The 24,511-nt window shown below is 41.4% G+C and overlaps 1 protein-coding gene across 6 annotated transcripts; it reads right to left on the minus strand.

The window, feature by feature from the left end:
- Positions 1-2,807: 2,807 nt before the first annotated feature.
- Positions 2,808-20,956, minus strand: LOC111161481 (zinc finger protein 780A-like). Of its 6 annotated transcripts, none has more exons than XM_022525174.1 (7): positions 20,750-20,956; positions 20,061-20,110; positions 18,213-18,260; positions 15,316-15,370; positions 14,935-15,061; positions 13,246-13,344; positions 2,808-6,389 (listed from the first exon to the last, which is right to left on the minus strand). In XM_022525174.1, exons 4-7 carry the CDS (start codon positions 15,358-15,360, stop codon positions 3,532-3,534), a joined length of 3,129 nt encoding a protein of 1,042 aa, XP_022380882.1. In that variant the 5' UTR covers positions 15,361-15,370; positions 18,213-18,260; positions 20,061-20,110; positions 20,750-20,956; the 3' UTR covers positions 2,808-3,531. The 6 variants fall into 6 exon arrangements, with proteins under 6 accessions (XP_022380882.1, XP_022380884.1, XP_022380883.1 ...); XM_022525176.1 differs by lacking the exons at positions 18,213-18,260; positions 20,750-20,956 and adding an exon at positions 20,220-20,610 and having other exon boundaries at positions 2,808-5,045; positions 5,886-6,389; XM_022525175.1 differs by lacking the exon at positions 18,213-18,260 and having other exon boundaries at positions 20,828-20,956.
- Positions 20,957-24,511: the final 3,555 nt, after the last annotated feature.

Here is a 24,511-nt window from a genome sequence, read left to right on the forward strand (position 1 = left end):
AGGCAGAGGCTTTAACCCACTGAGCCACCCAGGTGCCCCAAAATGTCCCAAATTTGATTAAAGATGTAAACATGCACATCCAAAAAGCACACCAACCTTTATATAAAATGAAGTCAGGGTGCCTGGGTGGCTCAGTAGGTTAAGCCTCCGCCTTCGGCTCAGGTCATGATCTCAGGGTCCTGGGATCGAGTCCCACATTGGGCTATCTGCTTGGGAGCCTGCTTCCTCTCTGTCTGCCTCTCTGCCTACTTGTGATCTCTGTCTGTCAAATAAATAAATAAATAAAATCTTTAAAAAATTGATAAAAAGAGAGCCACAAGACACATTACAAACTTTCAAAAGACAAAGAGAATCTTGAAAGTGATGAGAGAAGTGAATCATTACATATAAGGGATACTCAATGAAATTATCAGATTTCTCAGAAGAAATCTTGGAGGCCAGAAGACAGTGGGTCAATATATGCAGAATGCCAAAGGAAAAAACCTTTCAACCAAGAATTCTGTATCTAGAAAAACTGCCCTTCAAAACTGACAGAGAAATGAAGACATTGCCAGGAGCTGGTGCTCACTAGACCTACCCTGCAAGAAATGTTTAAGGGAGTCTTGCAAGGTCAAATGAAGACACTAGCCAGTAACACAAGCCATACAGAGAAATAAAGATCTCAATAAAGTTAAATACATGGCAACAAGACAAACTAGTATGCAATGTTTTGTAGTTTTTTTTTTTTCTTTTTATGTGATTTAAAAGCTTAATGAATTTTGGGGCACCTGGGTGGCTCAGTGGGTTAAAGCCTCTGCCTTCAGCTTGGGTCATGATCCCAAGGACTCTCTGCTCAGCAGGGAGCCTGCTTCCCCCTCTCTCTCTGCCTGCCTCTCTGCCTACTTGTGATCTCTGTCTGTCAAATGAATAAATAAAATCTTAAAAATAAAAAAGCTTAATGAATTTAAAGAAAAAGCAATTCGTGTAAAATCTAGCAGGGTAGTAAGTGCTGACATTAAGTTTTTTGATAATAGTGTAAATACCTGACATTAATCTTCATCGCTGAGGCACCCACTTCAAAAGACAGCCATGTTGCATAGACATATCACCAGCTGTTTGACACAACTACTAGCAAAACAACCAGAGAAGGAATTGGGCCACCTTCACTCATGAAGCTCCTTATTTCAGAAAGCCCTGGGTAACCTAGATAATTGACCACTTGATTAACCTTGCTTCTCCCTTCCAGTAACTTAATTCTTGCTCAGGCTTTAAATTGGCCAATAAGGAAACTGTGAAACCCTCGACATCCTACACTCAGTTCCTAATAAAAGCAGAGCCCCAGGTCTGAACTCTCTCTCCCTATACCTGTAACCGCACTGTGTTACCCTTGGGTGTGCCTTCTGGGATCTATAATAATGCCTGTTCTTCGAATTTCTCTGATGGTCATTGTTGAGGTGTATCTTGAAATCATATGAACCACAGGGGCTGGGACCTCTGGGTGGCTCAGTGGGTTAAGCCTCTGCCTTCGGCTCAGGTCATGATCTCAGGGTCCTGGGATCAAGCCCCGCATTGGGCTCTCTGCTTGGTGGGGAGCCTGCTTCCTCCTCTCTCTCTGCTTGCCTCTCTACCTACTTGTGATCTCTGTCAAATAAATAAAATCTTTTAAAAAATGCACAAAACAAAGGAAATTGGGCCTAGAGGTTCCATTGGGTTCAGATTATATGTTTTAAGGGGAGAATACTTTGTAGGTTATGTTTATATATCATATTGCAACAGGTCAGAAAACATGTAAGGACAGGTCATTGCTTTGTTAGTAAAACTAAGTTTGATCATGTGGGTCAGATGACACCAGACCTCTATTGTAAAGATCTGTGGAGAGACTGTCACCTCTTTGGAAATTTATAATCATATGTATTTAAATTCTGAATCAAATAGAAAATTTAAAAATGAAATAGACTATTCAGGAATGAATTCCATTGAAATGCAAACATGACTGAACTTGTGGAATGTGGCTGAAGCTCCCCACCCCCATCTCCTTTGTACAGAAAACACAAAGAATAAAAGGGGGCCAAATGACACTATACAGAAACAAAAAATCTAAACACATGGCAGACAATTTTCCTGGACTTCTCAAAAAGTCAACATTATTTAAGAATATTTGCAAAAGGGGAAATGTTCTAGATCTGTGGCTCTCTATAGAGATACCATTTTGCATACCAAAATTGCCTGGACAGCTAGAAAAAACAAAGGTTCAGTGGGCCTGGACCTTTGTATTTTTACTAAGATCCACAGATGATTCTGATACCCAGGAAATTTTGAGTCACTGTTGTAGACTAAAATATAGAGTGCTAACAAAATACAGTACAGAATCTGGAATGCATTCTACTTAAATGAACCTCTGTGGTTCATTTATTTAAATGAACCTTAAATAACCTACTCTTAGAGGCTGGTGAAGAAACTGGTAAGATAGATACTGTGGAATTATGGAGAATTTCCTTAAGGGTAATTATGGTACTATGGCTCTATATGAGATTGTCTTTATGTTTGGGAGACATACTGAAGTAATAAAGGGGAAAGTATCATGAGGTCAAAAACATATTCTCAATGGTACAACATAAAATATACAGAAAAATAAATGTCAAATTGTTAACAACTTTGAATCTATGTAGGGGTATATGGGTGTTCATTCTTTCAACTTTTCATATATGCAGCAATTTTCATGATAAAGTTCAATATATAAATGGATGCTTTTATTTTGATCTTTCACTAATATTTATCTTAACTTCTGGACAGGGAAATAAATTATATATTTTCTGCATATTATTTTTATAGACAAATCACTTCAAAAACTGACTCTTCAACAGCTGGTTTTTTAACATCTCCTCATTCTCTAAATCCATAGGGTTTCTTTTCAAAATTAACTTTTTTTTCAATATTAACTTTTTGATGTAACTTAAGGAATGAACTCTTAATGAAAATCCTCATATTCTTTTACTTACCATAAAATTTTATACAGTACTTATTTAAAACTTAATAATTAAGGAATAGATGAGATTTTTCTAAATTATACACCATAATATAATTTTCGTGTCATTAACAATGATGCTAATGAAACATAAAAGCTGTTCTTTATGAACACAAGCATGTGCCAAGTACTCTTGTAAGGATTTTGTACGATTGCAACACAATTATTTCCGTAATTGCACTAGTATGCACTCAGCATTGTTACCATTTACAAATGATGCACAAAGAGGATAGGCACCTAATGTCATGCAGGTAGTGAAATGGCAGTGGTGATAAAGCACCTGCCTCAGGTAGATGTTAGCTTACGTTTGTTCCAACAAGTTCTCCTCCAGTTTGAGTTTGAAGGCTTTTCTAAGCGCGTGAAACTAAAATACCTAGGAAAATTCTTTCATGATTAGTAAACTGTGAACATGAAGGCTACTCTGTATTTCTTTACATTCAAAGACTTTCTCACCAGAAGGTCCTCTCAACACTAAGGTGTTTGCTTTGACTGTAAAATCTTTCCACGCTACTCCTACTCAAAGTTTTTCACCAGTAGGAATACTGTGCTGTTGAGTGAATCTCAGTCCATGATGAAAGGTCGTCCCACATTTTATATTCATAGGACTTCTTGCCACTATGAACTCTCTGATGTTGAGTAAGTTGTTCGTATCCAGTGAAGGTTTTCCCACATTCCTTATATTCATGGGACATCTGACGATTATGAATTTTCTGATGTCGAGTAAGCTGACCATTCACAGCAAAGGCTTTTCCACATTCTTTGCATTCATAGGGCTTCAGACCTGTATGAATTCTTTGATGGGTAATAAAAACTGACCTAAGTCTAAAGGCCTTTCCACATTCCTTACATTCATAAGGTTTCTCACCAGTATGAATCCTCTCATGTTGAATAAGGTTCGAGCTACAACTAAAGGTCTTTCCACACTCTTTACATTCATAGGGTTTCATACCTGTATGAATTCTCTGATGGGCAGTAAAGACTGAACTAAGTCTGAAAGTTTTCCCACATTCCTTACATTCATAAGGTTTCTCACCAGTATGAATTCTCTGATGTACAGTAAGTTCGTAATTATTGCTAAAGGCCTTTTCACATTCCTTACATTCATAGGGCTTCTCGCCAGTATGAATTTTAACATGTTGAATAAGGTTTGAGCTACGACTAAATGCCTTCCCACACTCCTTACATTCATATGGCTTCTGACCAGTATGGATCCTCTGATGTACTCTAAGTTCACTACCACAAGTAAAACATTTCCCACATTCCTTACATTCATAGGGGTTCTCACCAGTATGAATTCTGTAATGTCCAAGAAATTGGTAATGATGTTGAAAGGCCTTCCCACATTCCTTACATTCAAAGGGTTTCTCACCAGTGTGAATTCTCTGATGTACTCTAAGGTCTGTACCACGACTAAAGCTCTTTCCACATTCCTTACATTCATAGGGTTTCACACCTGTATGAATTCGCTGATGCTCAATAAGTTGGTATTGATGTCTGAAGCTTGTCCCACATTCCTTACATTCAAAGGGTTTCTCACCAGTATGTGTTTTCTGATGTCGAGAAAGTTGTAGGTGAAGTCTAAAAGCCTTTCCACATTCTTTACATCCATAGGGTTTCTCCCCGGTATGAATACTCTGATGTTGAACAAGATTTGAGCCACGATTAAAGGCCTTACCACATTCCTTACATTTAAATGGTTTCTCACCAGTATGAATGTTCTGATGTCGAGTAAGCTGTGTCAGAAGACTAAAGGCCTTCCCACATTCCTTACATTCAAAGGGTTTCTCACCAGTATGCATTCTATGATGTTCAATAAGTCGGTAATGATACCTAAAGGCCTTCCCACATTCCTTACATTCAAAGGGTTTCTCACTAGAATGAATTTTCTGATGCTGAATAAGATTTGAACCACGATTAAAGCCTTTTCCACACTCTTTACATTCATATGGTTTCATGCCAGCATGAATACTCTGATGTTGAACAAGGTTTGACACACGATTAAAGGACTTCCCACATTCCTTACACTCAAATGGCTTCTCACCTGTATGAATACTTTCATGGCGATTAAGCTGAGTGAGAAGACTAAAGGCTTTTCCACATTTCTTACATTCAAAGGGCTTCTCACCAGTATGAAATTTCTGATGTCGAATGAGTTGTATATGGAGTCTAAAGGCCTTCCCACATTCTTCACATTCAAAAGGTTTCTTTCCAGTATGAACACTCCGGTGTTGAATAAGGTTTGAACCACGACGAAACAATTTCCCACATTCCTTACATTCATACGGTTTCACACCTGTATGAATTCGCTGATGCTCACTAAGCTGGTACTGATACTGGAAGGTTGTCCCACATTCCTTACATTCAAAGGGTTTCTCACCAGTATGAGTTTTCTGATGTCGAGAAAGCTGAAGGTGAAGTCGAAAAACCTTTCCACATTCCTTACACCCATATGGTTTCTCACCAGTATGAATACTCTGATGTTGAATGAGATTTGAGCCACGACTGAAGGCCTTGCCACATTCCTTACATTTAAATGGTTTCTCACCACTATGAGTGTTCTGATGTCGTGCAAGCTCAATCAGAAGACTGAAGGCCTTCCCACATTCTTTACATTCGAAGGGTTTCTCACCAGTATGAATCCGACAATGTTCAGTAAGTTGGTAATGGTATTTAAAGGCCTTCCCACACTCCTTACATAAAAAGGGTTTCTCACTAGAATGAATTTTCTGATGCTGAACAAGATTTGAACCACGATTAAAGCCTTTCCCACACTCTTTACATCCATATGGTTTTGCACCTGTATGAATACTCTGATGTTGAACAAGGTTTGACACACGATTAAAGGACTTCCCACATTCCTTACACTCAAATGGCCTCTCACCTGTATGAATATTCTCATGGCAAGTCAGCTGGGTGGGAAGACTAAAAGCTTTCCCACATTCCTTACATTTAAAGGGTTTCTCACCAGTATGAAATTTCTGATGTCGAGTAAGTTGGACAAGAAGTCTAAAGGCCTTCCCACATTCCTTACATTCATAGGGTTTCTCTCCAGTATGGATACTCTGATGCTGAATAAGATTTGAACCACGACTAAAGTACTTTCCACACTCCTTACATTCATATGGCTTATCTGTAGTGTGAATAGGAGAAGTACTATGAGTAGAAGTAGGCATTTTTTCATAGCTTATTATATTTTGACTGATATACCCCTCTTGATGCCCCTGTTGTTCCCTAAATCTATTTTTGCTATCTGAGTCATTTCTAAAATTGGAGGCCTTGAGGCCAAGAGTTTTACTTATTTGTTTTATACCCAGTTTAGGCAAATTTATTTCATAAATATAATTTTCTGAAGGTAACTTCTCAGCTCCATAATTTGACTCCAAATCTGAAAGAAAAGGAGAAAGCAAACACATTTTATCTTCCTGTACACATATGTACAAAATCCACTGAAGAGTATATAACTCTAAAAATATATATACATATAGAAAAAAATTTTTTGGATTATTTATTATTATTATTTTTATTAACATGTAAATGTATTATTTGCCCCAGGGGTACAGGTCTGTGAATCGTCAGGCTTTCACATTTTACAGCACTCACCATAGCACATACCCTCCCCAATGTCCATAACCCAACTACCCTCTCCCTACTCTCCTCCCCCCAGCAACCCTCAGTTTGTTTTGTGAGATTAAGAGTCTCTTATGGTTTGTCTCCCTCCTGATACCATCTTGTTTCATTTTCTCCTTCCCTACCCCCCAAACCTCTGCCTTCTCTCTCAAATTTCTCATATCAGACAGATCATATGATAATTGTCTTAGAAAAAATTTTTTTAAATATATAGTGAAGTATATAAAATACACTTCCAGAGTATTTGGAAAAGGATTAAGAAGAGCTCCGAAAATGCAGAAAGTTTACGTTAGATGGTGATGCTCATAATATGGGAAGGGATGAACTGTGAAATTTAGGTGTTAATCAAAATCCTTTGGTAGGCTTGTTAAAAGTATTGATATTCAAGCAACTCAGATGCAAAGAATCAGAATTTTTAGGAATAAGTCCTAAGATGCTGTAATTTTAACATCTCTATCAGATAATCGTGATGCAGATCAAAGTTCAAGGATCCACACTTAAAAACTGTTTTGAATGGCTAGTCTTTACTCTTATAATAAAATCCAAAACCCTTACCACAGATAACAAGACCTATGAAGCCACTGTCATCCTTTGGACCCTATTTCTACCCCACTGCCTTCTTTTAGTGCTCCGAACATTATAGTGATTTCTTCAGTATCTTCATGCTTTGGTCAGACTGTTTCATCCATCACACAAGAATCCTGTGGCATTTGTTGCTTGTGGGAGACAACAGTCTCATTTTTAACACTCAAAAGAAATGCCTTCCTGCTGGGCCCATCTAATTATATCCCTCTCCTTTATTCTCTATTCAAAAGTCTCATTCCTTGCCTTCACAATTCTGTTTTAATTATATGTTTACTCATTCAATAGCTCATTTCTCATTCTGTATATTTTCTTATTCCTAAATCTGCCTAGGAGGAGACACAATTCTCATAGAATTCACCACTGAATAATAAGCCCATAGCACACAGTAGGTGTTAAGTAATTGGAAAAGTACTGATAAAAGAAGTAAGGCTGAGAATAAAGGTATATAATGCAAAAATGAGCCACTGGGAAAGGCTTATCATAATAATCACTCATTCAAAACTACTGAAGTTGATAAATTGAACCATTCTCAGATTATTTGTTTCAAATGGGAACAAACGCACATCTGAGCCCCACTGGTCATGTATATGTCACTATGGGAAAACAAACCACAGAAAACAGGTAGAAACTTGAAGCTGGAACCTTAACTAGGTTGAGCACCTGCCGAAATATATCACAATGTAAAAGAAAATCAACAGATGCCAACACTGAGATTAACAGGTGTTTGAATTACCTGACAAAGACTTTAAAACCATAATTACGCAAATGTTCCAATAAGCAAACACAAATACTCTTGAAACAAATGGAAAAATAGAAAATCTCAACAAAAATATAGAGGATATAGGGAGAGTTCTGAAAGATGGTGGATTAGAAGGATCCTGGGCTCACTTCCTGCCACAGACACACCAAGATAACAGCCACAACAGTGCAACTATGAAAATGACCTGAGAATGGCAGAACAGACTTTCCACAGGTAATAGCATAGACCAGGCCACATCAAAAAGGGTAGAAGGGGTGGAGATGAAGTTGGGAACCAAACCCCCAGTGAGAATAACCACAAACAGGAGGGACACCACAAACACAAAGAAGAGGATCAGATTTCACACCAGGCACCCCAGGAATGGGGGACCCACATTGGGAAGATGAGTCCCGTTACATTTGGTTTTGAAAACCAGTGGGACTTAACTTCACGAGTTTTTACAATCAGTGGGGCTTAACTCTGGTTACTTTAAAAATCAGCAGGTTTGGTTCTGGGAGAGAGCCAGAGGGTGACAGGAAACTCGAGTCCCTATCCTTTTAGAGCCAGCATAACAACCTGCTCAGATAACAACATAGAATAAGCAGTCTGAAAAAGCACCTGGGGGTATACATGAAGAACATTTATTTACTAATCTCAGAATGTGTGCTGGAGGGACACGGATCTTTGGGAAACTTCCCCAAGAACAAAAGAGCCAGCAGGAACCATTCCCTGCCCACCCCCAGTCACCACCTAGATAGCTGGAAGCTTTAGGAAACCAGTGTAAACATGCAGCACCTACCCTTCTAGCACTGCATGCCCCACCTTCGCATCCTCCTGAGGATCTGTCCCATCCAACCCACTGCACTCCAGAGAGGCTCCGGCCCCAACACACCTTCCAAGCAGCCCCAGTCGGGACAAGTGCCACTCCAAAGAGACTCCTGCTTTGTGGTCAGGGGAAGGATAAGCACACACACCAGTGTACCCACAGTTCCAGCAACCAAACTTTAGAGCTAGCGGTATGGAGAGTACCCTGCTGATCAGTGCACCTTCAGCCCTGGCAGATGGTCTAGGAGCAGGCAGTGTGACTGCCAGTCCTGCCTACCAGTGAGCAAGGGAACTTGGCCCCCTCTCAGGGGGAAAGGCAGAGAGAGTGCCTTGCAAGGTGGTGCAACTACAGTCCCAGTAGATAGGCTGAGAGCAGGCATCGAGTCTGACTGCTGACACCACCGATCTGCAAGCCCCTAGTGGCCCCCAACAGACCCCTTAAAAGCACAGAGACCAAACCTTACCCAGAACAGGCAAAGTGAGCCATTGCCACCAACGGGCTGAAAGCAAAAGAGGCTCTGCTGTTTTATTTGACAGAGAGAGCAAGCACAAGCAGGGGGAGCAGCAGAGGGAGAAGCAGACTCCCTGCTGAGCAGGAAGCCCGATGCAGACTTGATCCCAGGACCCTGGGTTCATGACCTGAGCTGAAGGTAGACACTCAACCCACTGAGCCACCCAGGTGCCCCGAGGTCACTATTTTCAAGATCAAGAGCTGTAACTGACTTTCCTAATACACGAAACAGAGTTATATAAAATGAGAAGACAGTGGAAAATGTGCCAAACGAAAGAACAGGACAGAATCACAGCAAACGAGCTGAATGAAACAGAGATAAGCAAGGTACCTGATAAAGAATTCAAAGTGATGATCATAAAGATACTCACTAGACTTGAGTAAAGAGTGGATGATCTTAGTGAGACCTTTGAAAACAAACAGTAAATATTAAAAAGAACCAATCAGGGGTGCCTGGGTGGCTCAGTGGGTTAAAGCCTCTGCCTTTGGCTCAGGTCATGATCCCAGGGTCCTGGGATTGAGCCCTGCACTGGGCTCTCTGCTCAGCAGGGAGCCTGCTTCCTCCTCTCTTTCTGCCTGCCTCTCTGCCTACTTGTGATCTCTGTCAAATAGATAAATAAAATCTTAAAAAAAAAAATTCAGAATGTCATAGTTTAGGTAAACAAGCCTGGACTCAGAAAAAGAGAGAGAGATAAAAGCCAAATTAAAAAAAAAATTAAATTTAAATAAATTTTATGGCACAGAAGCGCTTCAGATAACTAAAAAAGCCTAACAGTAAAAAAAAAAAAAAAAAAAAAAAAAAAGTAAAAGTAAACAAAAATGTTTTAAAAAGAAACCGATCCATAAATCAATTCATGAACTTTGACTGGATCTTAAATTGAAACACACTCCCACAAAACCAAATAAACGAAAGTTTTAAAGAGAAATGAGAGAAATTTAGCTGTGAGCTATGAGCTGTGAGCTGTGAGCTGCAGATGATACTCCTGAAATAGGGTGATTTTCTTAGGTGTGACAATGGTATGTTTATTTAGGTTAATTAAGATAATGAAGCTAATTAGGAATAATGAAAGGTTATTAGGACCTTTCCTATTCTTAGAAGATACAAAGTGAAATGTTTAGGTACCACATGTCAAAACATCAGTGACTTAGACCTACAAGTGGTTCAGCAAAAAAGGTTTCAAACATTTAGATACATAAATACATACAGCAAAGGTGGCCAAATGTTCACAACCAGTGAATCTAGTTTTCTTTCTTGTTTTTTAAAGGTTTTATTAATTTATTTGAGAGAGAGAGAGAAAACAAGCTTGGGGGGCAGAAGGAGAACCAGGCTCCCCACTGAGCAGGGAGCCCAACACGGGGCTTGATCCCAGGACCTTGAGATCACGACCTGAGCCAAAATGAAGACTCGGCCGCTTAACCGTCTGAGTCACCCAGGTGCCCCCCAAAAGGGTCACCTTTGAAAGGATGTAAGAAACCAACACGTTATTTAGAAAATTAGTAAACAAAGGAAAAGAATATTTATCTTCAATTTTCATATGAGCTGTACAACTGAGTAACTGAGTAGTAAATAGGGTGAAGTTTCTTTTTACACATGCATTCCAGCTAATAAAGAATAAATGACAGAATTCGAATATCCACCAATTTACAACCTCTGACGAATTAAGGGACATAGTATTGCCTGTCAGTGGCTGCTGCTAACACTAGAACAAGAAATCCAGACATCACATGTCAACGGACTGAAGAGTGTCACCAACACCTAGGGGGAAAAAAGGTTTCCCAAAAGTTTGATTAAGGTTCTGGACCCGTAAGAGGAGACAGAGGAACATGTTCCTCCATAACACCAAGATGTCGTCAGCAAAATCCAGATGGTCTGAAACTACAGGACAAATGCTCTAATTTAATGAAGAAAAAAACAGTTCACAAAAAAACAAAGAGGAACCTTTCATCTAAAAGAGACTTAAAAGACTTTTTAAAACGATAGGTAAAATGAAATCAGACTGGAGATGTTCACTCAGACAATAAAACCCTAGAGAAAACCTTTCCTGCAGGGAGGGGAAAGTCTGTGAGTGCAAAGAAACCCACAACAGGCTTCCAGAACAGCTGGCAAAATTGTGACTCACGGCCTGGTGGTTACAAGTGTAGGTACTTTTATTTTTATTTTTTTTATATATTTTTAAATTTTTATTTATTTGACAGAGATCACAGGTAGGCAGAGAGGCAGGCAGAGAGAGAGTGGGAAGCAGGCTCCCCGCTGAGCAGAGAGCCCGATGCGGGGCTCCATCCCAGGACCCTGGGACCATGACCTGAGCTGAAAGCAGAGGCTTTAACCCACTGAGCCACCCAGGCGCCCCACAAGTGTAGGTACTTTTAATCATGCAATTCTCTGTGTTGCAGTTTTCTGTGTCCTTGTCATACTTAGTTTATTTAAAAACTAAGAAGTGAGGAACACTCTCAACATAGAACATGGCTCTAAGTAACTCTTAGAACACATTCTGTGTTCTTCACAATGATAATCAGAACCTTGTAGGATCTGGTCCTGGCCTAACTCCCAGACCTCCCTTCCCACCATCCCTTTGTCTCTTTGGCTCGAAACTTCTTACTGCTCCCAGGAATAAAGAGACCATTTCCTGCTCAGGACCTCTGTGTGTCCTGCTCAGACTAGAATGCTCCTGCCCAGATTTGTGGCCTGAACCCTTCCTTCACGACTCTGTGCAAGCACGCCCACTTCAAGTCATGCTCCCTAACCACCCAACCCTGTCATTCTCCCCGCACTGTTCCTGTACACCTGTCTGCACAGCATCATTCCCAACAGTACTGACTTACTCATCTGCTTACTTGACTGATCCGTGTCTTTCTTGCCAAGGGCAGAAATGCTCATGCTCACATGATCATTTCACTGTACAGACAGTGCCAAGCAAAGTGCTTTGCTTGGAGTGGACCCTCAATAAATATTTGCTGAATATATGAAAACATTTTTTAGATCCTAGAAACACATATTGGCTCAGGGGTTTAAAACCTCTGCCTTCGGGCTGCCTGGGTGGCTCAGTGGGTTAAGCCTCTGCCTTTAGCTCAGGTAATGATCTCAGGGTCCTGGGATCAAGTCCCGCATCGGGCTCTCTGCCAGGCAGGGAGCCTGCTTCCTCCTCTCTCTCTCTACTTGTGATCTGTCAAATAAATAAAATCTTAAAAAAAAAAAAAAAAAATTCCTAGACCCGTTGTTCTCAAACTTCAGCTACATCAGAATCACCTGGGGGTGATTCTTTAAAAACAAAACAAAACAAAAAAAAAAACTCTGCCTTCGGCTCAGGTCATGATCCCAGGGTCCTGGGATCGAGCCCCACTTCGGGCTCTATGCTCAGTGGGGAGGAGCCTGCTTCCTCCTCTCTCTCTCTCTCTCTCTCTCCCTGCCTCTCTGCCTACTTGTGATCTCTCTGTCAAATAAATAAATAAATAAATCTTAGAAATTTAAATGCAAAAGCAGAGCTAGAAAGCAGATGGATGCAAAATATATGTTAAAAGATTACACTGCGGGGGGGGTGTCTGGGTGACTCAGTCAGTTAAGTGTCTGACGATTTTGGCTCAGGTCATGGTCTCAGGGTCGTGGGATCAAGCCCTTCGGCAGGCTCCGCACTCAGTGTGGAAGTCTGGTTGGGGTTCTCCCTCTCCCTCTGCTCATGTGCGTGCGATCTCTAATAAATAAATAAAATCTTTAAAAAAAAAAAGTTCACTCCACTGAAAGGAGAGGAAATAAAAGGACAAAACTTAGAGATAATTAGCAAAAGATGGAGTTCCTGTGAGAGCCCATGCTGTGTGATCTTTATTTCCTTCTCAGATCTCGGGCATTTTTATCCAACAGGCCTTGGGTCTTTGAAGGCATTTTTCCAAACCACATCTCAGGGGTATGACCCCTCTCTGACCCTCCTGCTCCTCTCTGCCAGCTTTTCCTCTACTCACCTGGGTACCATCCACTTGTTTCTCTCCTCAAAACCATCCAAGGTTCTTTCTCCTGCTCCAGTAAGGTAATCATATCTGGCTTAGAAATGGAACTTTCTGCTTAAAAACAAACAAACAAAAAGAGAAATGACATGACATATGGTGTAGAAATTTATTTATTTTTAAGATTTTATTTATTGGTCAGAGAGAGAGAGCACAAGAAGGGGGAGCAGCAAGCAGAAGGAGAAACAGGCTCATCAGTTTCTTAATGAAGAAACCCAAGCCTGGTACGGTGTATATGCACATGGATTTTCTTACTCAGTCTGCAGGTGCCACTTATCTGCCTTGTGTTCTTTCAGAAAAGAATCTTGATCATGGAAATTTCTGATTATCTTGGTGAGATACAGGTAAAGGAGGTTAGAACTGGTTGCTGTTACTTGCGATAGTCACACTGATTTGTCAACTCTCATGACAAGCTCAGTTCTTTAATGATTGAAAGTACCCACTTCCTGATAGCTCTGTTTTTGTTTTTGTGGTTTAATTTGGAAGTTGCTTTATTGTGGGGTTCTGTTTTATTTTTATTTATTTTTAAGATTTTATTTATTTGACAGAGAGAGATCACAAGCAGGCAGAGAGGCAGACAGAGAGAGAGAGAGAGAGAGGGAAGCAGGCTTCCTGCTGAGGAGAGAGCCTGATACGGGACTTGATTCCAGGACCCTGAGATCATGACCCAAGTCAAAGGCAGCGGCCCAACCCACTGAGCCACCTAGGTGCCCTGTTTGTTTGTTTTAGAGAGACAGTATAAGCAGGGAGAGGGAGGGGCAGAGAGACAGAAAAAAAAAATTTTAGGCTTCATGCTCAGTGTGGAGCCCGATGCGGGGCTCGATCCCAGGACGCTGGGATAAGTGACCTGAGCTGAAGGTAGACGCTTAACTGACTGAGCCACCGAGGCATCCTGAAAAAATTTTTTTAAATATTCAAAAACAAACAAACAAACAAAAAAAACCCCACAAAACAAAACAAACCAAAAACCTTTGGTTGAGATCTGGTTAAGTCTGTAGTAATATTTTTTTAGAGGGGGCAGGGGAGAAGGAGAAAGAAAATCTCAAGCAGACTCCTCACCCAGTGTGGAGCCCGACACAGAGCTCAATCTCATGACCCTGAGATCATGACCTGAGTTGAAACGAAGAGTCAGACGCTTAACAAATTGAGCCACCCAGGTGCCCCTAAATTTGTAAAAACAGACAGGCCCATTTTCAATCTGACAAATTCCAAATGATTTCCTCTGGGAACAAGAAGGAACTCAGCTATTTCTTAAAAGATGGCCCTGAAACTCACGGTGAAGCAAGCTGATGTTCCAGAGAAGAGACATTAATACTTTATTAAATTATTAATTGTTTTAAATTACAAAATTAATTATTAAAATTTAAATTATTAACTATAACTGTTCAATACCAATTTCATTGTAATATTAGTTAAAGATTTTTATTTATTTATTTGAGAAAAAGAGAGACAGAGAGAGCAAGCAAGAGCACTGGGCAGGGTCGGGGGAAAGAGAACCAGGCTCCCCAATGAGCAGGGAGCTCAGTGCGGGGCTGGATCCCAGGATCCCGGGATCGTGACCGGAGCTGAAGGCAGACGCTTAACCAAGGCATACCTTTATTGTAATATAAATCTTTAGAATGAACTACTACTGCAGGACAGTCTTACCCAGGGAGACCAGGTTGCTGTAGGTCTCCAACATCACGTCCCTGTACAAGGCCTTCTGAGCAGGGTTCAGATACTCCCACTCCTCTTGGGAGAAGCTGATGGCCACATCCCCGAATGACAGAGATCCCTGAAACCACACACACATGCATTACCGTGAAACTGAAGGAAATTACCGCAAGGTGAAGAGAGAGGAGGTGAAGAACCGCCATGCAGGACAGGGAAAATATGCCGCTTCTCAGCGTGCCTGCCGGTTCCTGAAGCATCTTGTGGCTGCACAGCACACTCACTGGGTGCTGTGGGATGACCTACTGATACCCGCATGGTGGGGAATGGCTAAAAAAAAAAAGTCATTATATTTCGGGAGAAGAAATATCAACTTACATAGGCCATGTTTTTAGAATGACAAAACTGGTCCATCTTCCTCATGCTTCCCCTCCTAGAGAGAGAGAAAAAACAAAGAAGGACTAAGCCAGGCTGTGCTTTGGTGCTCTCTAAGTGACTCATATTAATACAACAATTTTTTCTCCCATTTTTATGTCTCAACTACTCCCTAAAATTCCTCTTTTATCCCTCTCTGCTTCACACAATCTCCCTTTCCCTCCATCCCTCTGCCTTTCCCTCCCATCCCCCATAAAAAGTGGCCTCAAACATGAGGAGTCTGGACGAAATCAAGCTCTCCCAAGCCCCGGGGAACATGCTGTCCTCCAAAATATCTTAGCATGAGGGATCCTCCAATCTTGGGACGCACGACTAGGCCTAGGACTGGGCCCCCCTATCCTGCTCTGTGCAGATCCTCCTCTGCCATCCCACCTTTCAGGGCTGAGAATGGGTCACATCATCCACATCAGAACCTCTTTGTGAACTCAGAATTGGGAGAAGTGGGGCAAGGCATGAAAACTGAGAAGGATGTAAATGGAATTACTCAGGCAGAGTTTGGCTTTCTAAGTCCACCAAAGCCAGCCGGTTACACAGGGCAGGGCATTCTCATAACAGAATACTAAGTAATCATTACATGCTCAAGATACATGGTCAGCAGAAAACTCATGTTACAAAACAGGATGCAGAATATGATTACATCTATAAAACATGTATATATATGTAAAGACTAACAGACATTGACAGAAAAAAATTCTGGAAAATTACATTTCACGTTAACAGTTCTTGTCACCATATTGTGGCTCCAATTCTCTACTTTTTGCTTAAGAGTGCTTCACAATTGCAACTATGGTGCCTTGGCAACTTGGAATGTATATATAGTTATATTCATTAACACAAACATATATGTATGTGTACATTTATATGTACTTTTTCCTATGAGGAAGCTGTTCTCTAAATCAGATGAAAGACAAACTTTTACTTAACTTCCCTATGAACTTGGAAAAACTCAAGATATTCTAATAAACTCTTGTTTTTACTTAATGGGTTTGTTTCCTTTATTTCCCAATTCTTTTTTTTTTTTAAGATTTTATTTATTTATTTGACAGATGGAGATCACAAGTAGGTAGAGAAGCAGGCAGAGAGAGAGGAGGAAGCAGGCTCCCTACTGAGCAGAGAGCCCAATGCGGGGATCAATCCCAGGACCCCGGGATCACGACCTGAGCCGAAGGCAGAGGCTTTAACCCATTGAGCCACCCAGGCGCCCCTATTTCCCAGTTCTTGAATCAACACTAAAATATCTATATTTATCTGAGCAGGTTACAATAATTTGTAGGAAAAATGTCTGTAAGCCCCGAGCAATGTCCTGTATACATTTGATAGTCTCACATGTCCTCTTAACAGAAAAGCTTATTATGTCTCTAAAACTATTACTTCGGGGACACCTGGGTGGCTCAGTCATTACACGTCTGCCTTTGGCTCAGGTCATGATCCCAGGGTCCTGGGATCAAGCCCCGCATCGGACTCCCCACTCGGCAGGAGGCCTGCTTCTCCCTTTCCCAATCTCCCTGCTTGTGTTCTCTCTCTTGCTGTGTTTCTCTCTGTCAAATAAATAAACAAAATCTTTTTTTAAAAGTTTAATTAATAATAAAACTATTATTTTGGCTACGATATTCCCTACACAGCCACTGTATCATCTTCTACTATTAATCACTTTGCATTTAACAGATTTAGAATTTCTAAGTAAGGTACAAATTTTCCAACAGTTTCTTTAACTCTATAGAAATTCCATGGGCTTATAATTTGGTCAAAGCGTGGTGACACTATAGCCCAAAAGAGGTGTCTTTCCTGTAAACGTTCAAAGTACATGAGATGACTTTTTCTGATTGGGCTCTGTCAACCTCTGCTCTAAAGTTACTCTTGTTCAGACTTCTGTGCTGCAGAAATAAGAAACCTAAAAAAATACTAAGAGAATTCAATGGAAATGCATAATGACACATATTAACTGAGGGTAAAGATTACGTTTGTTAAAGAAACTTAACTCCACGGTTTCCCTTTTCCTTGTGTAAGTCATACAACAAAATATAGTGTAAGGCCTGTTCTTTTTTAGAATGCTAACCAAAAATATTCAGAGCTTAACTTGGAGAATGAAATTCTTAAAGAATCACATTAGCAAAGAGGGTTCTCAGAAAGACAAGGAGAAAAGGAGTCTTCCAGGCCAGAAGCCTCAGAGAGAGGCAATGGTGTTATGCCCTCTCTCACAGGCCCAGAAATGAATGAAAACAATCGCTTGATTTGTTTTTTGAACTGATTCTGATTCTATTCTACAGAAACAAAACGCTCGTATTCACACAAAAAAATAATTGGAAAAATATAAACCAAGGCATAGATAATGACTACCCCTAGAGGGTGGTATTGTAATTTTAACTTTCTTAAGTTCCTTAAAAATAAGTTTTGCACTATTCCATCATCAAAAATAGACAATAAAGGGGCGCGTGGGTGGCTCAGTCAATTAAGTATCCAACTCTTGATTATGGCTCAAGTCATGATCTCAGAGTTGTGAGATCAAGCCCAGAATGGGGCTCCACACTGAGCCTGAAGCAGAAGATTTTTCTCTCTCTCTCTGCCCCTCCCTCCCCCTGCTTCAGGCTGTCTCTCTAAAACAAACAAAACCCAAAACAAACAAACAAAGACCCACAGTAAAGCTACTTCCAAATTAAACCATAAAAACAAAAAGAGAGCTATCAGGAAGTGGGTACTTTCAGTCATTAAAGAACAGAGCTCGTCAGGAGAGTCAGGAGAGTCAGGAGAGTCAGGAGAGTCAGGAGAGTCGAGCTTGCATGAGAGTCGACAAATCAATGTGACTATCACAAGTAACAGCAACCAGTTCTAACCTCCTTTACCTGTATCTCACCAAGACAATCAGAAATTTCCATGATCAAGATTCTTTTCTGAAAAAACACAAGGCAGGTAAGTGGCACCTACAGACTGAGTAAGAAAATCATACGCATATACACAGTACCAGGCATGGTTTTCTTAAGAAACTGATGAAAACATCATTTTGGAGAGAATCCTTACAGAATGCCCTCGCTTAGTAAATGGGACTCATATACATCTTCCTGAGTATTACTGTCCCTAACATGAATACTGCTTAACACGAGAGCAAATGTTTTCTCTTTTCATGATTATTTATGAACGTAATTTTCCTAAGTGCATAATACTCCATCACGAATCTAGTGTGATTTGCTTAACTACTCAGTTTGTACAAGATCATTTTAAATAGCACTCCCGGGTTTCTCATCCTCTGCATTAATGCCATATTAAACCAGGAAAGTCTTTGTTTCCGGGGTGGGGCGGGGAGGAGGGTGGGGAGGGCTCTCCTGCACACTGTAAAATGTTCGTAGCATCTCTGTCCTCTACTTATTTGATCCAACTATCATTGGCCCCCAGTGTGGGAACCAAAGCTCCCTCTAAATACCACCAATGCCTCCTGGAGGGCAGAATCACCCCGTTAGGAACTACTGATCTACACAGATCGAGTCCAAGCCTTTTAGGTCATGCATGCTTCGAATAATCTCATGAAACTATACACTTCCCCCACCAAATCCACCATAACACTTTCGTATACTATTTGAAAGGATTTGTCGTCCCCTGAAACCACAAATGGAGTCACAGCAACTCAGGTTAAGCACTTTTATTCTTTTTTTTCTTAAGAGAGGGAGACAGAAGGGGAGGGAGAGGCAGAGGGAGAGCAAGAAAATCTTAAGCAGGTTCAATGCCCAGCATGGAGCCCCACACAGGGCTTGATCCCACAACTCCTGAGACCACAACCTGAGCTGAAATCAGGAGTCAGATGCTTAACCAACTGAGCCACATTGGTGCCCCAAGAATTTTTATATCGCCTGAGCATCTCACTCCTTAACATGCAGGCAGCAATCATGGATCACATATTCCCAAGGCCCACGTTGTATAGAAATTGAGAAAAATGAGCAAAAACACACACAGACAACAGCTAAAACGTTACCAAGCACTTACTGTAAGCCTGGCACTGCTCTAAGGGGCTTTATACATATTAACTCATCTAACATTCATTACAAACCTGAGACAGCCACAAAGAGCCACAATATTCCAACCCAGATACTCTGGGTCCACAGCCCCTACTCTCAACCACACAGTATCGCTTCTCACGGTCCATGCAAAAGGACGCCCAAGGCACAACTCGAGCTGCCAAACTTCAAACAGATGTGGCCAATGATACAAATTCCAACTGATGGAACTCCCTGGAAAAACCCTGGCTCTTACCAATACCGACTTCTGTGGCTAGCACTTTCCCTTTTCTGAAAGCCTCAGACTGACTGAAATCAGCTAACCATCTCCATTCTTCTCTTCTTCCAAAAGCAGGCCCTTACAGAGCAAAAGATATCCAGTGTGTGACTCTACCTGAACACTGATTTCCTTCTTACCAAATCAGAGTCTAAAATTAAGCTTTAGCATTAATCGCTGGAGGTTTATTTCCGTGTCATCTTAGAAAAATGGGAGTGCTCAAGAAGATGTGAACACATTTACCAAACAGTTTTTGGTGTATCTAATTATTTACCAAGTGAATATTAAGTGAAGAGGTGAGAGGCAACGGGGGACCAAATGGTGGGGTATCAATTTGCAGGTCTCCCTACATTTCCTGAAAATTTACTGGAACCTCTATATTCTAAAAACAAAAATGCCTTTCTTATGCAAAACAAAGCAGAACTCACCCTTGACTTTGACGTGCAGCAATAATAATACTCTCATCCTTCCCGGGGTCCTTATGGATAATGGTAGAAGGGGAAGGAAAAGAAGAGCATGAGACCCCAGACTTTTCTTGGACGGCAGACTAAATTTGAAAGCACCCTCCAGGGTCACATCTCCCTTACTTCGCACAAAATAGGATGGGAATAAAAGGAGCAATAGGTCCCCGAGATGGAAGCTGGTTCCTGGGGACAGTACTCTGAAAATGCGGTGGTTCTGAACATGGAGCTGCCCCCGTGCGGGACGCAGACAGGCACTTGCAGCTCTAAAACTCCTATTCCAAGTCCAGGCCTGGGCTTTCACGGGGAAACTTTCATTCTAGGGACAGTATCCGACCTCCCTACTGGGGCCATTGGTAGGCTACAGCCACGTGGCTGGGAGGGGAGAAAACGGCGGAAGCGGAGGGCCCACTGATCCCAGTGAAACACACACACACACAGCCACAGCAAAGCACGCTCAGTGTCCCCACGCCCCCTCTCCCGTCACCACAGCACCTCAGCACCAGGAGCGCCCTCACGCAGCCTCCCCCCTACCCCCAACCTCCACGTCCGCCTCTGGCGGTCGCACAATCCCCTCCTCGCTGCGCGCGCACGCTCAGGCGAGGGTCCTTCGGGTGCTTGTGAGCTCCCTGTCCTGAGCGCCTCTGTCTGCCCACCCACACTGGCGGATCCCTCCGGCTGGGGTCCTGCTCAGCAGAGGACTCTCTCTAGCAGCCCCCGACTCCTTTCTCGACCTGACGGCCTCGCCCCACCACGACGACGACGACCCCGGGATGGCCGGAAGTGGTCGCTGACTCCCGGTGGTGGCCGCTGGGAAATGCAGTCCCAAAGTGGAAACGCTTCCGAAGCCCAGCGTTCTGCGGTTTCAGATTGTTCCCAGCGTGCAACTTGGGTCCGCCCCTAATGGAGCTCAGCCCAGAGATTTGTGGGAGTTCCAGCCCCCAGGAGCGTGCAGGTGCAGGCTGCTGGTGACGGAGGGTTCCTCTGAGAGAACATTGCTTCTTCCTAGAGTCTCTGTAACTTACTTTTCTCTTTATGGAGAAAAATGCAAATGTGCTTAACTGTTAAAGGAGGCGGAATCCTATATGTAGGAAACCCTAAAGACTCCACCAAAAAAGGTGGAATAAACAGATTTATTAAAGTTGCAGGATACAAAATCAACAAAACTCAACAAAACTCAACTGTGTTTCTGTACGCTAACAAACTGTCTAAAAACTTTTTTAAGAAGGGCGCCTGGGTGGCTCAGTGGGTTAAAGCCTCTGCCTTCGGCTGGGGTCATGATCTCCGGGTCCTGGGATCGAGGCCCGCATCGGGCTCTCTGCTCAGGAGGGAGCCTGCTTCCCGCCCCCCCCCCCGCCTGCCTCTCTGCCTGCTTGTGATCTCTCTCTCTCTCTCTGTCAAATAAATAAATAAAATCTTTAAAAAAAATTTTTTTAAGAAAACAGTCTCATTCACAATAGCATCAAAACAATACAAACGTAGGAACAAATTTAACCAAGGAGGTGCATAAATTATCCTTGATGAAAGAAATAGAAGAAAACACAAAAATAAATGGGATGACATCTCGTGTTCACGGATTGAAAGAATATTGTTAAAATGTCCATACTACCCAAAGTGATGGACTAATTCGATGCAAGCCCTATCATGTTGCAGTGACATTTTTCACAGAAATAGAAAAAAAATCCTAAAATTCAGATGGAAGCCCAAAAGCCTTCAAATAAGCAATCTTAAATAATTTTTTTAAAGATTTTATTTATTTCTTTGACAGAGACAAATCACAAGCAGGCAAGAGGCTGGCAGAGAGAGGAGGAAGCAGGCTCCCTGCTGAGCAGAGAGCCTGATGCAGGGCTTGATCCCAGGACCCTGAGATCATGACCTGAGCTGAAGGTAGAGGCTTTCACCCACTGAGCCACCCAGGCACCTAGCAATCTTAAGCAAGAAGTATAAAGTTGGAGGCATCACACTTCCTGAATTCAAATTATATTATAAAGCCATAGTAATCAAACAGCATGGTCCTGGAATAAAAACACACGCATAGATCAATGGAACAGAATAGAGAACCCAGAAATAAACTCACACATATACAGTCAAACAGTCATTAACAAGGGAGCCGGGAATTCGTAATGTGGAAGGAGAGTTTCTTGGATAAATGGTGCTGGAAAAACAGGATACCATATGCAAAGGAATTATGGACTCTTATACCATACACAAAAAATCAACTCGAAATGTATTTAAAAATTAAACATGAGACATAAAACCACAAAACCCCTAGGAGAAAACAGAAAAAAGCTCATTGGTGTTGGTCTTGGCAATAATTTCTTGGATAAGACACTTAAAGCACAAACAGCAAAAGCAAAAATAAACAAGTGAGCCTAATTCAAAGTCAAAACGTTCTTCATAGAAAAAAAAAGTCAGCAAAATGAAAAGGCAACCTACAGATTAGGGAAAAAATATTTGTAAATCATATATACAATAAAGGGTTAATATTAAAAAAAATAAGGAACTCCTGTAATTTTTAAGAGCTCAGATCTATAGATATTTAATTTTAAAATGGGCAAAGCAGGGCACCTGGGTGGCTCAGTGGGTTAAAGCCTCTGCTTTTGGCTCAGATCATGATCCCAGCATCCTGGGATCGAGCCCCGCATCAGGCTCTCTGCCTGGTGGGGAGCCTGCTTCCCTTCCTCTCTCTCTTCCTGCTACTCTGCCTATTTGTGATCTCTGTTAAATAAATAAAAATTAAAAGAAATCTTTAATAAAAAATAAAAATGGACAAAGCTCCTGAATAGACATTTTTCTAGGCATGCAAATGACCAATAGGTACATGAAAAAGTCCTTAACAACACTGATCACCAGGGAAATGCAAATCAAAACACAGTGAAATATTACCCCACATCTGTCAGAGTGACTATCATTAAAAGAAAAAAAGGAAAAGGTAAGTGTTGGTGAAGATGTGGAGAAGAGGAAATCATTATGTAGTGTTGGTGGAAATGTAAATTGGTGCAGCCACTATGGAAAACAGTTTGCAGGGACGTACATTGTGGCACAAACATACAATGGAATATTATTCATCCTTTAAAAAGAAGGAAATCCTGCCATTTGTGACAACATTGAAAAACGTGGAGGACATTATGGCAGATGAAATAAGCCAGATAGTTATATCTCTTAGTTATATGTAGAATCCAAAATAGTCAAGATCATAGATGCAGTGAGTAAAATGGTGGTTGACAGGGGCTTGGGGAGGAAGAAACATGGAGGTGATGTTCAAGAGCTACAAAATTACAGTTATACAAGTTACATTATCAAGAATTAATATTGTTGGGGCGCCTGGGTGGCTCAGTGGGTTAAGCCGCTGCCTTCGGCTCAGGTCATGATCTCAGGGTCCTGGGATCGAGTCCCACATCGGGCTCTCTGCTCAGCAAGAAGCCTGCTTCCTCCTCTCTCTCTCTGCCTGCCTCTCCGTCTACTTGTGATCTCTCTCTGTCAAATAAATAAATAAAATCTTTAAAAAAAAATAAAGAATTAATATTGTTAAATTTTATTGATAAAGATAATTCTGGAAATCTATACAACATACTGTCTCTAGCTAACAATCCTGTTGTGTATATTTCGAACTTGCTTAGAGGGTAGATAAGAAGAAAGAAGAAGAAAAAAGAAGAAGAAAAGAAAGAAGAAGGAGGGGGCACCTGGGTGGCTCAGTGGGTTAAGCCTCTGCCTTCGGCTCAGGTCATGATCTCAGGGTCCTGGGATCAAGCCCCGCATTGGGCTCTCTGCTCAGCCTGGAGCCTGCTTCCCCCTTCCCTCTCTGCGTGCTTGTGATCTCTGTCTGTCAAATAAATAAATAAATCTAAAAAAAAAAAAAAAGAAGAAAAGAAGGAAGAAGATGAAGGTAGGAGGAAACTCTGGTAGGTGATGGATATGTCTATGGCCTTGATAGTGATGGTTTCACAGACGTATACTTATCCTCAAACTCATTGAATTGTATGTATTAAATATGCACAGCTTTTTACATGCCAATCATACCTCAATAAAGTTTATTTTTAAGTAATTGTACTAATTTACACATTTATGGGGAGTGTAGAGTTCCAGTTGTTTTTCATCCACCTCAGTACTTGGCATCATCTTTCCTTCTCAGTGTAGCCATTCTGATGTGTGGGTAGCAGTCATTTTTTCTTTTGAGGTGTATTTTTCTTACTGATTTTTAGAAGTTATTTTTTGGTACATTGTGGAGATAAATCCTGTATCAGTTATAGATACAGATCCATTCAATAGATGAATAGATCTATATCTATTGAAAGTATCTTCTCGGGGCGCCTGGGTGGCTCAGTGGGTTAAAGCCTCTGCCTTCGGCTCAGGTCATGATCCCAGAGTCCTGGGATCGAGCCATGCATGGGGTTCTCTGCTCAACAGGGAGCCGACTT

The sequence above is a fragment of the Enhydra lutris genome, unplaced genomic scaffold, assembly GCF_002288905.1.
Source record: "Enhydra lutris kenyoni isolate GAN:26980312 unplaced genomic scaffold, ASM228890v2 scaffoldscaffold85, whole genome shotgun sequence".
Lineage (NCBI taxonomy): Eukaryota > Metazoa > Chordata > Mammalia > Carnivora > Mustelidae > Enhydra > Enhydra lutris.